The sequence below is a fragment of the Monodelphis domestica genome, chromosome 5, assembly GCF_027887165.1.
Source record: "Monodelphis domestica isolate mMonDom1 chromosome 5, mMonDom1.pri, whole genome shotgun sequence".
NCBI classification, from domain to species: Eukaryota; Metazoa; Chordata; class Mammalia; order Didelphimorphia; family Didelphidae; genus Monodelphis; species Monodelphis domestica.
Window position 1 is genome coordinate 91,372,357 of NC_077231.1, and position 18,156 is coordinate 91,390,512.

The 18,156-nt window shown below is 40.8% G+C and overlaps 1 protein-coding gene across 1 annotated transcript in view; it reads left to right on the forward strand.

The window, feature by feature from the left end:
• STAB2 (stabilin 2) overlaps nucleotides 1-18,156 on the forward strand; it is a 184,258-nt gene that overhangs the window by 98,380 nt on the left and 67,722 nt on the right. The window contains exons 37-44 of the mRNA XM_007503337.3: nucleotides 4,361-4,456; nucleotides 5,443-5,638; nucleotides 6,319-6,414; nucleotides 8,846-8,891; nucleotides 10,906-10,982; nucleotides 13,258-13,383; nucleotides 15,796-15,869; nucleotides 17,952-18,023. Coding sequence (XP_007503399.1) covers nucleotides 4,361-4,456; nucleotides 5,443-5,638; nucleotides 6,319-6,414; nucleotides 8,846-8,891; nucleotides 10,906-10,982; nucleotides 13,258-13,383; nucleotides 15,796-15,869; nucleotides 17,952-18,023 — 783 coding nt within the window. The remainder of the gene's footprint in view (nucleotides 1-4,360; nucleotides 4,457-5,442; nucleotides 5,639-6,318; nucleotides 6,415-8,845; nucleotides 8,892-10,905; nucleotides 10,983-13,257; nucleotides 13,384-15,795; nucleotides 15,870-17,951; nucleotides 18,024-18,156) is intronic.

Consider the following 18,156-nt stretch of genomic DNA (forward strand, 5'->3'; position numbering starts at 1 on the left):
CAATTTTTCCACATATCCTCCAGCATTTGTCATTTTCCTTTTCTATCATGTTAGTCAATATGATAATTATAAGAACATATCTCGGGATCATTTTCATTTTCAATTTTCTAATCAATAGTGATTTAGAGCATTTTTATGTGACCCTTGATAGCTTTGATTTCTTTTGAAAATTGCCTATTCATATCCTTTGGCCACCTACCAATTGGGAATGGCTCATATTTGTTATAATTTTGACTCAGTTCCATATATATTTGAGAAATGAAAACTTTATGAGAAAAACTTGCTGTAAAAAAATCTTCTTTACAATTTTTCTTTGAATTTTGGCTATATTAGTTTTATTTGTGCAAAACCTTTTTTGATTTCATGCATTCAAGATAATCCATTTTACTGTGATCTTCTCTACTCTTACTTGATCATAAACTCTTCCCTTATCCATAGATCTTACCAATACATTTTTTCTATGGTCCTCTAATTTACTTTTGATATCACCCTTTATGTCTAAATAATTTATCTAATTTGACTTTATCTTGGCATACAGTATAGATATGGGTCTATGCCTTGTTTCTGCCAAACTACTTCTCAGTATTCTAATCAATTTTTGGCAAATGGTTTTGTCAAATGGTTTGTCAAACACTCTTAATCCAAAACTTGGTTCTTTGGGTTTATCAAATATTAGATTACTGTTATTATTTAGTCCTGTGTATTGTGTACCTATTATATTCTATAGATCCACCATTCTATTTCTTATCCAGTACCAGATTGTTTTGGTGATTTTTGTTATTATTCAATCATTTAGTCATGATTGATTGACTTTTCATGACCCCATGGTCCATAGCACTTAAGCCCTTCTCTCATCTACTATCTCTCAAAGTCTATCCAAGTTCATGTTCATTTTTCCTTGGCACTACCTCTCTCCATCTCGTCCTCTGCCATCTCCTCTTTTTGCCTTTAGTCTTTCCCAACATGAGTCTTTCCCAAAAAATCCTGTCTTCTCATTATGTGGACAGAATATTTAAGTTTCAGTATTTGACCTTTCAATAAGTAGTATGAATTAATTTCTTTAAGTGTTGACTGATTTGATCTCCTTGCTCCCCAGTGGGCTCTCAGAAGTCTTCTTCAATAAGTAAAGTGCTGAAAGGAAGAGAGACGGAGAAGGCTTGGAAGTGATATAGGACAACATTAGGGGAAAGCTCACTTATCAGAGTCAAGGCTAGGTCCATGGGAGAGCTGATTAATCCAATGGAAAGAAGGTGGAAATGATAGCCCCATTATAGTTGAAAGTATTTATTATGTACCTACTATTTTCCAGGAGCAAAAGTAAAATCTGAGGGGAAAAAGGAAAAAACAAAAGATTCTCTGACCTCTAAGAGCCTTCATCCTATTAGGGGAAAAAAAAGGCAGTTGTGCCAAGAAAAGAATTTTAATCTGAGGAATCACAAGTATGATGAGTAGAGCCATGAAGCAATCGATTATCATGACCTTTCCAGAAATAATGGATCCACCAAGATCCAGAGGTGGAAAGCAGAGAAAAAGTTAATAAACATGGGGGCAGGGCAGAGGCAAGATAACTTAGAGTTATAGGGATGGTCAGAGGGAATATGAAGCTTGATCTGGGAACAGCTAAATATAGTAGGTTGAGTTGTTTTGTACACCAACCAATGAAAACAGCTCATCCCTCCAGCAATGAGTTTTAGAACTTCATGGATAAACCCCCAGGTGTTGGAGGGGAGGAAGCCATGCTGAACCCATCATTGCTGGAAATTGTGTTATTAGAGAGAAGGAGGTATGAACAGGAATGGGTAGATCTGACCTTCTCTCTTAATGAGCTGTGTACTTTGTTGCTATGAGATACTTTTAGACCTTGTTTAGTATTCTGCACCATTACAGAAATAGCTTTTAGTAATGGCACAATTTCTTGGTGCAGGATGTAATGGTCTGATGATAATTCATGACACATCTCCCTAGCATTTTGTGTGTAGGATCTCATTTGATCGTCCCAAAAACCTTGATCACTTAATCTCCATGAGTCACAGTTTTCTCTTCAGTAAAATAATAACATTCTTATATAAAATAATATGATTTGTTATATATAAATATGTCAATCTGTATTGTAATAGCTAACACTTACATAGAACTTTAAGGGTTGTTAAGTGCTCTACAAGTCTCATTTTGTCCCCACAATCACCCTGGGAATTAGCACTATGATTATCATTCCCATTTTACAGATGAGGAAGCTGAGGCTGAAAATAGTTAAGTGACTTTACCTGACTCAGTTCTAAGTATTTGAGGCAGGATTTTGAACTCAGATGGTCCTGACTCCAAGTCCAGCATTCTATATCCTCTATGTGTCATCTATCCGTTCCCCATAGGCATTATCTACTTCACAGAGTTTTTGTGAGGATTAAATTAACTGATAAGAGCTCTACAACCCTACAGAAATTTTCATTTTTTTATTCTTGTTATTTCCCCTACAGCAAAATGGGCATCATAGATGGGGGGGGGGGAACAGTAGCCACTACTACTACTACCACCACCACCATCACCATCCCACCCCTTAGAGGGATTTTACAAACTTCAAAAGGCTCTTTCCTCACAGTACTCTAAGGAGCTATAAGTCCAGCAATTATTATCCTCTCTTTACAAATGGGGAAACTGATGTTCCACCCAAGGTCATCCATCTAATGAAGTTAGGAGTTGAGTTGTCTGACTCCTACCTCAGGGAACAATCTTTTCATTGAACCACATAGTTTTCTGTAGATTTCCTCCCAGGTAATCTCCCTGAGTAAAAGTGTGTCCCTTTGAGACTACAGTGATTTTTATCCCTGGTTGGCTTGGTGACCACCAGCACTCTGTACTGAAATTGTTTGGATAAGTAGGAAAAACAAATTACTAATCCTCTTCAAAGGACAGCTTTTAAACTGAGGCTTCCCAACCCTTCCTCTGAACCACCACACCCAGAAAGATATGCCCTAGAACTGTGTTGGTGAACCTATGGCACCCATGCCAGAAGGGGCTACTCCCCTTCCCCTCTCCACCTCACCTGAGGACATTTCTCACATCATCCACCCCTCTGCCTAGCAGCCCAATGGGAGTACTTCCTCACTCCTCTGTCTGGAGTAAGGGGGAGGCTCACATGCAGCATGAGGGTTGCCACTTGGGCACTCAGTCTCCAAAAGGTTTGCCATCACTGACCTAGAAGATCCAGCTTGGATCTCTCCAGGCTAATATTTGACCCCGTTTCTGCTGGTACCTACTATGGAGAGAGGTCTCTGGCCCAAGCCAAACCTTGAGTCTTGAGGTTAGAAAATTCCCCTTAACTCACAGGTTCTTAACCTGACATCCACAGAACACTATGGAGTACAGATTTCAGAGGACCCATGAGCATGGACAGGGAAAAGTTACATCTTCATTTCAATAAAATGGTTACTTTAGGCATTTAAAAACATTATTTGAGAAGTAGACTGGTCCATAGGCTCCATCTGGCCATCAAACAAGCAGACACACACACACACACACACACACACACACACACACACACACACACACACACACACACACACACACAAATACATGAATGTTTTAACTCAACAAATCTTTGGTTAGTCCTAGGACCCTAAAACCTATCTCAGGGACTCCACTCATGTACACAGTGAAACCATCAGGGCATCCACTGGGTTCTACATTCCATCCTGATCTGTGCTTATTGGTCAGCAGCAAAATTATAGAATGTCTGGCTTCATTCAGTCTAACACAAACCTCACTTGCCTTTCTCCTCTTTTCTAAAAAGAAAAAGACTTCACTTCTCAGAGCAAGAAGCTGAAAACAGATGGGGATAGGCAATGATTGTGGTGGCAGGGCAGATGGCAGCATGAGAGGAAATGAGAGGAATGGTTGGATGGGATGGAAATGTGGTCTAATCTAGGGCCAGCTAGAATTAATGGGTTAATGCTCTCATTCACTGTCAGTCTCAGCTCAGTCCCAAAGTTGGATGGATGAACTCCAAGACCAGACAAGCAGTAACTCTCATTCTGCAGTTGATTTTTAGATAGGAAGGCATGACTATGCCCCAGTACACATTTGTCTCTAGCACTTAGCACTAATATTCATGAGTCCAGCAGACAGCTAGGTGGCACAGTGTATAGAATGCTAGGCTTGGAGTCAGGAAGACTCATCTTCCTGAGTTCAAATCTCACTTCGGACATTTACTATCCATATGACCCTGAGCAAATCGCTTAACCATATTTGCCTCAGTTTCCTCATCAGTAAAATGAGCTGGAGAATGAAATAGCAAAGCCCTTCAGTATCTCTGCCGAGGTCACAATGAGTTGGACACAACTGAATAAATGCCACTGTTTTGCAGGAAGAAGAGGCAAAAAAATGCATCTATATGACTTACTTCATGGGAAAGAGATCCATGCATATTGGATGCCAGACAAAATGTATCAAAACAGTGATTGTGAGTATCTCCCTCCCTACCCATCATAATGGGGTTTTTTTCCCATTCAATTCCATTGAACATTTTGTAACTACTACCTATGTGCCAGGCATTGTGCACTGTTTGGGGGGTACAAAGACAAAAGAAAAGTCTCTCTTACCAAAGAATTTCCACTCCAAAATGAAACTACAACCCTATTATTATTACTCCCCCTTGAAAACCTCTATTCTTTCTTTTTTATTCTTTTTTCTTTCTTCCTGTCTGATTTCCCATCCTTTTTCCTAGTTCCTTTCTTGAGAGGCATAGATTATTTTTTTTTTGGAAACCAAGTATATCTGGCTCCTGCTGAAAGTATAACAGTCATTCACAGGACGAATCCCAACAATGAAGGCACAGAAGCTTTGGCCTCCTTCCTTTTTCTGACCTAGACTCATTTTCCCATCCTTATACTTCTGGGATTCCCCTCTCCTTCGAGTTCCCCGTATTGGTACTGTACTTTGTTTGGGCTCCACATTGGCTTCACCCTTACTTAAACTTGGAACTACAGAGCCCAGGTGATCTAGCCTTAGCCTCCCCACCATCAAGGATTCAGGCCCAAGCCACCCCATCTGGCAGATTCATAGATTTTGAGCTGGCTTTAGGGGTCACCAATCCAATTGTGGCCTCACCATCAGTTGGGGAGCTGACGTGTGAAGAGGTTAGCAACTTGCCCAAGGTCACACAGGTACCACAGGGTCAAACAAACACCCCTCTCCCCTTCATGCCAGATCCCAAGATCTGGACAAAATGGATAGACGTTAGAAATATCATACCTCTGGTGCTTTCTACCCGCATGACCTTAGGCAAGTCATTTAGCCCCTCTCTGCCTTAGTTTCCTCAACTGTACAATAAGGAATTGGGGCTAGATGGCCTCTGATGTCCTTTTGGCTATAATCTTCTGAGATCCTAGGTTTGGACTAGGAGAAAGGAGCCCAGACTGAGACTCATCCCAACCTTCTCCATTTCAGACCAAAGAATGTTGTGCTGGCTTCTTCGGGCCTCAGTGCCAGCTCTGTCCTGGCAAAGCTGGGAATGCCTGCTTTGGGAATGGCATCTGCCTGGATGGAGTGAACGGCACAGGAGTATGCGAGTGTGAGGGAGGGTTCAGTGGGACAGCCTGTGAGACCTGCACGGAGGGCAAATATGGTTCTAACTGTGACCAAGGTAAGGAGGGCTTGGGGGACTTTCCTTCTCTGCTGCAGGGTGCCCAGATGCCTTCAAAGATGACTTCCTGTGACGTGCCCTCAAGGCAGCTGACAAGCCATCAGCAAAGACCGAGTCAGCACCTTCTCCCCTAACGTCTCTACCTCAAAGCACTCTAGGGCTGTCCTCATTTTAACTGAGCTGGTGATAGAAGTCCAAATCACACATTCTTCGCATATGGCCAGTGTTCGGTGTTTTGTTTTGTTTTGTTTTTTCTGGCAACATCAGGAAGACTCATCTTCATAAATTCCAACCCAGCCTCAACCACTTCCTAGCTGTGTGATCCTGGGCATGTCACTTGACCCCCATTGCCCAGTCTTTATCACTCTTCTGCCTTAGAACCAATACACGGTATTGATTCCAAGATGGAAGGAGAGGGTTAAAAAAAAGATTTGCATGTTCTTTGATATCTATAAGACCAAATGAGCCTCAAGTTACCATATTTGAACCTCTATGGTCTCCTGGGATGTTGTAGAATTGACATGCTCCGTAATGACCTCTGATTCTTACACAGAGCCAACAAATTCAGGAAAGTCACATCCAGGGCATGGTTGTAGCTCATGATGCTAATAAACAGCACACATCTCTCTTGCTGGCCAGAGCTCACAGGATGGGTGTTTGCTTTTTTATTTTTTGTTTAGTATGTGGTTGTGTCCATGGACAATGCAGCCAGGGGCCCAGTGGCGATGGGTCCTGTGAATGTGACGTTGGCTGGAGAGGAGTGAAATGTGACAGTGGTAAGTCAATCTTAAGTCTTTCAACAAGAACAGTAACCATTGTCATCATCATGAAGAATTATTATTTTTATTTATATATATATTTATAGCACCTACTATAAATATATATTTATAATGTATAAATGATGTCAGACAATTTATCATATATAATCAAATGTTACAATTTTAACATAATTATATAAATTTGTTATAGCTATTGTTACAACTTAACATAATTATAATATATTGTTATAATTATAACCAAGAAATAAACTTATGATATAAAGCCATAGTGATGATTATATATGATATAATTCTTAATATAATTATATAATTGTCATAATCATAGAATACCGTAGTGATAATTCTGTCTGACATGTATTATAATTATATGATTGTCATTATACTACCACAATAAATGGTATAATTATACATAATACAACTATAACATAATATAATTATATATATCATTATTATAATTATATAATATATAGTATGATTATTATATAAGTAATCATTATTATTATTAATATATTAAAGGATTGGTGATATAATTAATATCAAAATGTCAGTATAAAGGAAACTCCTTCTACCAATGGAGCTTAGCACCTTCCCTTTAGTTTAGAGTCTTAGAGAATTATCTGAAGCACCAAGAGGTTCCAAAATTTGGTGAAGGTCACACAATCAATACATGTTCAAGGGAGAATTAAACCACTAAGTATCCTTAACTTCAAGACTGGTTCTCTGTTACTTCAGGCTACCTGGAATGATGAGAATATTTCATGCAACATGCTTTAGAGGCTCTGTGAGGGGGATACCAGAAGCATTCTTGTCCCCACTGAGGCTCAGAAATATTAAGTTTCTTGCCCAGGGTCCCCTAGTATCAAATATCTAAGACAGGATTAGAAACCGGGTGTTCCTGACTCTGTTCACCTCATTAGTTCCTTAATGTTTCATATCCAGACTTCCTCTCCTTTAGAAAAGGCCCTTTATTCCTGGGACCTACATTTGCTGTGAATACTTGATAATTACCATTTTTAAACATCAAATCTTCGACTTCAAGAGTCTTTCAATGTTCCATTGTGGAGTTGAGATGATCCTGAGTCCTTGAAGGTCATGCCAGCAAACACAAGCATTGGTGTATCCCTCAGTGCTAAAAAGGACTGGAGTAGAGTCCAGCTAAGTTTGCTTCTAGAGGATGACCATCAGGAGATGAGTTTTTGTTAGTCACTCTAACCCATGAAAAGGAGAGGCAATCTACGTTGGCAGAGATCCTTCCCCCACTGAGGAAATCCCAGACTCTTGAAGTAATCAAGTAACAGAATACTCACATGTCTTTAAAGCTGGGGAAGGTGGGGGGAGTTATAAAACAATATAGTCTAATACCTGGCAGCTAGGCGGCACAGTGGAGAGAGTCCAAAGTCTGTCACTTCCTGAAGTCAGGAAGGTGCATCTCCCTGAATTCAAACCCGGCTAGCCGTGTGATCTTGGGCAAATCACATAACCCTGCGTGCCTCAGTTCCTCATCCAGGAAATGGAAAATCACTTCAGTACCTTTGCTAAGAAAACCCTAAATGGGATCACAAAGAGTCAGAGCTGACTGAAATGACTGAAAACAACTAATGACCTGCAGCTCTCACAGATAAGGGAAACCCAGAAATATTCAGTGATTTGCTCAACATCACCCAACAAGGCAGTGGTGGACCTAGAGAGAGACTCTATGGCAAGTTCTTCTAGCTTTTTTCAGATTTGAACTGAGATCTGCTCCAAGTCCAACCCTTTTTTTCTATTGTTTAAATTTATTTTTGGTTATCAAAGACAATGTCCAGAAACATTAAGTACTAAAGAATCGTTTTATGATATTTTTAACAAAAGTTCATAATAGCAAATAGTTTATTTTCAGATGTTTCTTTCACTTCTCAATGATGAAGTGATGAATCAATGCAATTTTTTTAAATTATGAAGAAAAGAACATCTAATTCTCATTTTGAATCTGTTGGTTGGAGTGAGTTTGGAAGTCTTGGCACCACCAATACTTAAGAACCTATTGCCCCACCAAGTGCCCCCAGGATAGGGGCTAGAGTTAGGGTTATGTGCTGTAAGATGCATTATTTGATTTGATCCTGGAAACAAGAGATGAATGAGCTGAGTACAATCAGTAAGATGGATAAACTGCATTTGATAAATAAGGAAACAAGGTTAGAGAGCGACCCAGTGGTTTTCTTAAGGTCACAACAGCCAATCAGAGAGAGATTTCTACTACTAGAACCCAGAGTTCTTAACTTCTTGCCACCTCTGATTTGTCATGGTTCTGCATGCTGTTGACATGAGAAGACTCAGTCCTGTGTTATATAATAATCCATTTTTCCTGGACGTGAAAGATATTATAATTCTTAGAGTACAGCATTCCCAGAACCCCCTTGGAGAATTAATTTGTTATCTTTTTTTTCAGAGATCAAGGATGATGACTGTAACAAAACTTGCCACACCAGTGCAAAGTAGGTATCTACTCTGGCTGCTTTCTGAGGGTGTCTCTCTGAGTGTGAAAATTACTTCTTCCAAGAGATCTCCAGGTCATCAGTGGGTGGGATGGAAAGAGACAGGGCTGGTTGGATTGGATTTAGCCATACTCGATGTGGACAGAATGTGACCCTTTCTCCTCAGGACCAGGGCTGCATTATAGTTACTGGACACCATCTTGGCAAAGGCTATGTTCCTAGAATTTGTTTTGAGGCTAAAATTAGAACATCCTAGAATTAGGCCACAAGCAGCCTCACATATTCCCTTCAGGAAGCTGCCACCTTGATTCTTGGGATTTAAAGCTTAGAAGGAACCAAAGAGATCCTCTAATCCAACCTCTTCGTTTTATAGATTCTGAAACAGGACAGAAGGCAGTTTGACTTGCCTAATTGTACAGGCAATAAATAGGATCATTGGCCTGGCACTAGAAGGGACCTCAGAACCAATCTCGTCCAACCCCATCATTGTAGAGATGAGGAACTTGAGATCTGGAGGGCCAATGTACTTGGCCAAGCTCACATAGCTAATAAGAATCTAACTAGGGTTTCAGACCCAGTTCTTCTGCCTCCAAATGCCATGCTCTTTTTACCACAATGTGCTGCCTCTATCTGGGGCATTTGTGGGCAAAATGAGATATTGTCCTAGTTAAACCCAAGTAGCACTGGAAACTTACCTAAAATAGAAAGAACCCCAGTACACCCTCCTAATGAGCTTATTTTGTTCCATTTCTGTGGAAGCAAGAAAGGGGGAGTGGGGAGAGACAAAAACAGAAAGAGAAGGAGAGGAAGAGGAAAAGGGAGGAGGAGGAGAGAGGACAGAGACAGAGACAGAGAGACAGAGACAGAGAGAGAGACAGAGAGTCAGAAACAGAGAGAGAGAGAGAAAGAGAGAGAGACAGAGACAGAGACAGAAAGACAGAGACAGAGAGAGATAGAGGGAGAGACTGACTTCTATTCAACACCCTCTTGAACACATAGGATTATAGTTTTAGAGCTAGAAGGAACTTCAGAGGCCATCGAGTCCAACTCCCTCATTTTAAAGAGGAGGAAGCTGAAAGCCAGGAAAAAGTTATAGGACTTGCCCAAGGTCAAACAGTTTGTAAGAAGCAGAAATCACTGATTCGTGGTCTTTTCCTGGAGCTTCTTCATAGACATAGGAAACCAGTATGGTACAGTGGGGGCAGGAGTAGTATTGAATTTGGAATCTGAGATCTTGGGTTTAAATCCCACCTGTTACTAGTTACAGCTTATGTGACTTTGGGTAATTCATTTACCCTCTCTGTTCTTTGGTTTTATCTTTTATAAAATGAAGATGTGGGTCTGGATAACCTCTGAAGTCTCTTCTAGCTCTAAGGCTATAATCCTATGAGTTCAAGAGGAGCATAAATGAACCTTCCATAAGTCAGGGCAAAGAGTAGAAGTGTTTCTAGTGTTCTTTTTCCCTCTACCTTTTTTTGTCCCTCTCCCTCTGTTACTCTAGCTCTTCCCCACTTTCTTCCATCCTCTTCTTGCTCTCTCTGTGTCTGTCTATGTGTGTCTCTGATTGACTCTCTGGCTCTCTCTCTCCCTTTCGCTTTCCTTTTCCTCTGATGTCTCTTCTACCCTTAAATCTATGATCCTCTAACCCTTATCTGTACCTCAGTTTCCTCATATGTAAAATGTTGGGGTTAGAGTCAAAAGGTCACTTCCAGCTCTGTCCCCCAATCCACCTGACCCTTGAGTTAAATAGCATTGTCTCATTGGTTGGGAATGGCCCCCACTGTTGTGAATTGACACGTTCCTGGTATTAAGCATAGCTCAGTACTCCCAGGAGCCCCTGCTCAGGTATACATATGATGAAGGCAAGGACTGTGGTAGGGTTGTTTGTTTGGGGATTTTAGTTTGGTTTGGTTTGTGGTCATTGTATGCCCAGCACTTAAGGAACTTAATAAAAGCTCCTTGGTTGATGGATTGATTTTCTCACCATGAAACTTTCCTCTCTTCCATTTCTTAGCTGTCTTCTCAGTTCCGACGGTACAGCTTACTGCAAGTGTGCAGCTGGTTTTCAAGGGAATGGGACAGCCTGCACAGGCAAGTCCATTCGTTTCCTACCTTTTCAAAGCATCCCGGGAATGAATCCTTGGGTTTTACTCGTTACCTTAAGGGGGCTAGTGGAGATTTTGGAGGATCCCGAGAATTGTTGCCAGAGAATTCACAGGATCACAGACTTAGAGCTAAAATGGGCCTTAAAGGCCATTTAATCCAACTCCCTTATTTGACAGACGAGAAGTTGAGGCTCTGAAATGCTAAGTAAGCTGCCTGGCATCACAGGGCTGGCAAGTACCTGAGATGGGATTTGAACCAACGTCTTCCAAGGAACAGCTAGATGGCACACTGAGTAGAGTGATGAACCTGAAGTCAGGAAGGCCCAAGTTCTAATTTGACCTCAGATAATTACTGACTGTAACCCTGAGCAAGTCATTTAACTTCTTTTTACCTCACTTTGCTCATCTGTAAAAGTAGATAACAATAGCACCTACCTCCCAGGATTGTTAAGCTCTAATAAGATAATATTTATAAAGCACTTACCACAGTAAGTAAGTGCTGACATATAGTAGGTGCTATCTATCTACCTATACATTAGCTATTATTATTTTATTATTATTAACTATTATTATTTGCAAGCACAGTACCTGGCACCTAGGAGACACAACTCCAAGTCTAGCACTCCATGCACTGTCATGCTGCATGGATTATACATGTTGTTTGAGGTCACAAAAGCCCCAGATGGGGGACAGCTGGGCGGCTCAGTGGATGGAGAGTCAGGTCTGGACATAGGATATCCTCTGTTCAAATCTGGCCTCAGACACTTCCTAGCTGTGTGACCTTGGGCAAGTCACTTAATCCCAGTTGCTTAGCCTTTACTGCTCTTTTGGCTTGAAAATGATACTTCGTATTGTCAACTTCCCAATGGACAGGGACAAACTTGGGGGTTCCAAAAACACAGTTGACAGTATCTATGCTAAGACAAAAGGCAAAGGTGTTTTTTTAAGCCCCAAATTCTAGAGACGGGAGGTCCTAGGTTCAAATCTGACCTCAGACACTTCCCAGCTGGGTGACCCTGGACAAGTCACTTAACCCCCATTGCCTAGCCCTTACTGCTCTTCTGCCTTGGATCCAATACACAGTATTGATTCTAAGATAGAAGAGTTTTAAATAAATAAATAAACAAATTAATTGAATGGATGGATGGATGGATGGATGGATGGATGGATGGATGAATGAATGAATGAAAAGCCCAAAATTATATTGTACTCCTTGGGTTCACTTTAGGGGCTGCTGTATGACACTGTTGACCATGCAATGACTAATACCCCCAAAATCCTTTATTCCTTTCTTTTCTCTGAAGCAGCAGAAAACAAATCTATTTCCTTTTTCACACAACAGCCTCATAATGTTTAAAAAATAGGGGTAGAGAGACCCTTAAGGATGTGTCCACAAGCAGGATATATGTTGTTCCTAGATGGCGCTGGAGTTGATGAGCCTGGGCTGTATCTATTGTCATTTTCTGCTGGGTTGGCTAAGTGATTGACAACCCAGTGATCCATATCTGATCAAACCCCATTAAGCAAACTATTCCATCAGCCAGAACCCCTTCCTCAAGTCAACAAACATTTATTAAGCACCTGCTGTGTACAGCCCACTAGATTAGGTACCAGGGATACAAAGAGAGATGTGACACAACCCATGTTTTCAAGGACTACTATCTGAGGGAGGGAGGAAATAGGGCATGTCCATAAATAACCACGAGACAGCAGGAAACGTGATACATGGAAAGGAGACGTCCTGTGAGAAAGAAGTCTGAGGGACGTGAGATGTTGTTCAATCAGTAAAGGGAGAAGAAGGACCAGAGAGATGAGTCAGAAGACTTCAAGAAGGAGGAGACTCTTGAGTTTTGTCTTGGAGGGAAAAAGAACGGAGCCTGATCCCCTCTCCTCCCTAAGCCCAGTTGGTAGTGCTAGCCCCTGGAGAGCACCTGCTATTTCCATTTTCTTTGGGTGTTGTTGATGTGGAAAAGCACAGAACCACTAAAGCTGCTCCACAGAACATGCCTTTGATCAGAACAAGGGCGTCCATGCTCTCACAAGAGCCCTGAGCACCCGGCATCTTGGCTCGAGAACTCTGGGGAACCATGGCTCTGGGAAAACGTGCCACCGATGGGAATTTGGAAGCTGCAGAACTTGGGTTCAGACCTTGAGTTTGGACCTACGTGATTCCACTCTGAACCCCCAGTTTCCTCCTCTCTAAAGGAAAGGTCTTCCAGGTCCCTTCCAGCTCTCAAGTTATCATCTCTTCTTTTCTACAGCAATCGATGCCTGTGAAACCAGCAATGGGGGCTGCTCCGGCCAAGCGGACTGCAGGAGGACCACACCAGGAAATCGAGTGTGTGTGTGCAAAGCAGGATACACCGGAGATGGCATCGTGTGCCTAGGTCTGACCAGAGCTGTAACTAGGGTGGCCAAACTGGGTCTTGTCTCCGGGCAACTAAATTGAAGGGGCAGCTTCAGCAGCATAGAAACAACAGTGCTTAAGAATAATTGGGGAGAGTAATTAGTTAAATTGCTAAGGGGACAGATGATGGTTTTCCCCATCTATCAGTCATCCCCTAAGGAAGTCCCACATCTAACTGGATCCATTTCCCTTTCTAATCCCGTACAAGTACCTCCCCTTTGTCAGCTGCAAAGACATATTCCATTGTACTCTTTCACTAGGAGAGTTCAAAGTCTCTCATCCCTTCCCTCTGATGTTTTAGGGTTTGTTGGTTTTTTAGTCTGAAGTCTCTCCATGCCCCTGATTTTTAAAATTTGATTTAAAAAGTCCCCTTCGTTACCTGATTACCCTGGTGTTAAATTTCCCAGATATAGCTCTAGATAAAAACTCTCAGAAGAAAGGTTCTTGGGGCAGCTTGGAGGCTCAATAAATAGAGAGCCAGGCCTGGAGACAAGAGATCTTGGGTTCAAATTTGTCACTTCACACACTTCATAGTTGTGTGACCCTAGACAAGTCACTTAGCCTCAATTGCCATTCTTTTGCCTTGGAACTGATATTTAGTATTGATTCTTAGACAGAAAGTAAAGGTTTATTAAAAGAGGAGGGAGGAGGAAGACCAAGAGAAAGAAGGAAAGAATAATTATTCTTTTCCCTCACCCCAAAAGATTATTCCATTCCTTTTTTTTCAAACCCTTACCTTCTGTCTTAGAATCAATATAGTATATTGATTCCTAGGCAGAAGAGTGGTAAGTGCTTGGCAATAGGGGTTAAGTGACTTGTCCAGGGTCACACAGCTGAGAAGTGTCTGAGGTCATATTTGAACCTAGGACCTCCCATCTCTAGACCTGGCTCTCAATCCACTGAGCTACCCAGCTGCCCCTGACTATTCCATTCCTGAAGACCACTATAGTATATGTAATAGAAGCTGGCATCAACCCAAGTATTACAAAATTGTTCAAGGGCTAATTAATAGCATATTTCTGTTTTCAAGTTGGGGGTTGCATGTATGATGTTGAAAGTTAGTTTGGAAGGGGCTTGGTTTTTAAATAGAAGAAGAAGATTAATAGGGAAATTTCAAGGAAATGAAAACATTTTTGTAGTAACCTGAATTTTTTTAATTCCCAAGACTGATTAAAAAATTCAGTTGTTCAGTCATTTCTGATTCTTAGTGACCCCTTCTGTGATTTTCTGGGCAAAGATATTGGATACTGTTTTACCATTTCCTTCTCCAACTCATGTAAAGATGAGGAAACTGAGGCAAGCAGGGTTATGTGACTTCCCAAGGGGAATGCAGGCCAGCTTTGAACTCAGAAAGATAAATCTTCCAGACTTCAGGCCAGCTCTATCCACTATACTACCTAGTTACCCCAACAACAACAACAACAACAACAACAACAACAATAATAATAAATATATAAATCATTATATCATTCAATCAACAAATATTTATTACGTTCTTATTGCTGGGCAGTCAATGTGCCAAGTTCTAGATATATTAAGAAGGGCAAAAATAGTCCCTGCCCTCCAGGAGCTCCCATTCTAATGGAGCAAACCCCATGGAAATGAGTGGTAATTACAAGACCCTGCTGAGCCCAGGTAGTGTTGGTACATCCTCTGAATAATCATCCAGTGGTACTAGTAGTCCTTTGTATTCATCAAGGAAGACCTGGAGAAGCAGGGCAGTCCCTCTGGAACAGTGGAAGTTGAGAGCCCTTTTTCACAATTAAAGGTCATGGGAATATTCCCTCATTAGGGGGCCAGGATGATTGTAAAATGGCTCTTATGAGGTGACACAATAAACATTTTCATGCATTAAGAAAAAAAGAGCAAATGGAGTAAATGGAAGGTAACTTCAGAGGAGATGGCACTAATAATTGTGAGACTAGGAAAGGCCTGCAGAAGGTGGCATTCGAGCTTGATGGAGGTCAGGGATTCTAAAAGGTGGAGATGAGGAGGGAAAGCATCTGAGGTGTGGGGCACAGCCATGGCAAAGACATCCTCTGAATAATCATCCAGTGGTACTAGTAGTCCTTTGTATTCATCAAGGAAGACCTGGAGAAGCAGGGCAGTCCCTCTGGAACAGTGGAAGTTGAAGTGGAAGATGGAGAGTTATATATAAAGAATAGTGAGTGGACCATTAGGGTTGGATCCTAGAGTACAAAGAGGGGGGAAATTGATAAGAAGACTGAATAGACAAGAAGGAGTGACATTGTAAAGAGCTTCAAATGCCAAAGGAGATTATATTTGCTTCTAGACCTTATAACCAATCTTGCTTACACACACATATCCATCCCCTTCGATCCCTCCTCTGCAAAAGTTCATCTGATTTATTGTAGTCTTTTGTGTTTCAAAGAAATTAACCCCTGTTTGGAAAACAATGGAGGTTGCGACCAAAATGCAGAATGCACCCAGATTGGACCCAACCAGGTAAGCTGGGTTTCCACATCCTGCCCTCCTCACTGTTCTAGATTTTTATCAGCAGAGTCCTTGTTGTTCAATCACACCAGATTTTTTGTGAACTCATTTGGGACTTTCTTGGAAAAGATACTGGAGTGGTTTGCCATTTATTTCTCCAGCTCATTTTACAGATGAAGAAACTGAGGCCAACAGGATGAAGTGATTTGCTCAGGGTGACACAGCTAGGAAGTGTTTGAGGCCACATTTGCACTCAGGAAGAGGAGTCTTCCAGAATCCAGGCCCAGCACTCTATCCACTATGCCACCGAGTTGGCAGTGTCATTTAGGTCATTTAATATGGCTTCTTTGAATGGACAAAGAGACATCATGGTACCATGGAATGTAACATTGACAATGGTACCATGGTACCAGCTCTGAAGACCCTAGAATTCAACTAGAAGACCCAGATTCAAATCCTGCCTTTGAGGTTTATTACCTGCATCACTTTGACAGGTATCTTAACTGTCTGAACTCAGCTTCCTCATTTGTAAGATAAGGAGGTTATGATCAATGCAATCCTAATCACAGAAGACTCATGGTAACTGTTATCAAATGGCTAGCTATGTGCCCTCTAGGTTTTTACCTAAGTGGATAATAAGAATGCTGGCCACTACAGGTCCAAGGACAAATCTCTATGGTCCTACACTAGAGACCTCCCTTAAGACAATATTGATGGCTTGATGACTTACTGGATGTAGTTTTTCAACTGGTTCAAAATCCACTTGTACTATCGTCTGGCTCTCATCTTTCCACTTGTCCATAAAAGAGGCTTTGTCAAATAGATCCCTTGCTGAAATCCAAGTAAACTATATCTACAACATTCCCCCATCCAACAACCTTGTCAAAAATAAAAATGAGGTGATCATTATTTTCCTTTTTATTTTATTTATTTGTTGAACCCTTATCTTCCATCTTGGGATAAATACTGTGTATTGGTTCCAAGGCAGAAGAGGGGTAAGCGATAGACAATAGGGGTTAAATGACTTGCCCAGGGTCACACAGCTGGGAAGTGTCTGAAGCCAGATTTGAACTTAGGACCTCCCATCTCTAGGCCTGACTCTCAATCCACTGAGATGCCCAGCTGCCCCCTATTTTCCTTTTTAAACCGAATCCAGCATTCAAGTATTCTGAACCTAGGTGATGAAATGAACAAAGTCTAGAGTCAAGAAGACATTGGTTCAAATCCATTATTAGACACTTACTAGCTGTGTAACCCTGGATAAGTCATTAAACCTCTGCCTGCCTTGGGTTCCTCATAATAAAAATACCTATTTCCCAGGGTTGTTGTAAAGATCAAAAGAGATAATATTTGTAAAGCACTTTGCAAACCATAAAGTACTCTGTAAACGATAGTTATTATTTCCTTTCCATTGCTCTTTCCGCTAACCTATTCTGCCTATTTGATATAATTTCCAAGATGCAATGAAGGTCTTTTGTAAAATGTTAGCTTCAGAAATCTCAATCACATGAGCCTACCATAGCCTAATAATAGCAATAATTAATAATATAATATAATAATATATTTTAACTTTATTATATAAATGTATTCATATAATTTAATATAATAATTTAAAATAATAATAATAGCAAATAATCCAAGCACTTTTTTAAAAGTTAAAATACTTGTAGGGAGTCAGCATCCTCCTAGTTCTGGTGTGGGTGCCAGGCTAGAGTGGTAACTGCTCAGAAGAAGCCAATGAAAAAGAAAACTTCTGATAGGATAAATAGTATTATTCCATATCGCAAACCTTTTTTGGACTACAGGTCTATGATATCCTTGAAATGTTCCTTCTCCTCCACAAAATGCTTACCCAGCTTGATAGTGTCTGAAATTCCATAATTAGAGATTCATTACTTTCCCATGAAATTTAAATTACAACTTCTCTTGAGAAAGGGAATCTATTGTACAGTATCAGTCATGTACACCTAGTATAAATGAATTTACTATATCCTTTATTGAGGTCAAGGTTAGTGACATTATTTATTATGTTATAATTTAAAAAGACCTGAGAGCTGGTCAAAGAGACAATGTGCCTTTTTTTTTCTCTGGCAGGCTGTCTGCAATTGTTTGCGAGGATATACAGGAGATGGTAAAACATGCACACTCATCAACATCTGCTTAACAGTGAGTATGGTTTTTGCTTTTTTATGTATTTTTTCCATTTACTATTTATTTTTAAGCAATGTTTTCTTTCTAAATTTGGGGTTCTAAAGTCTTTACTTCCCTCCCAAACTCACTGAGAAAGCAAGTAATGGGA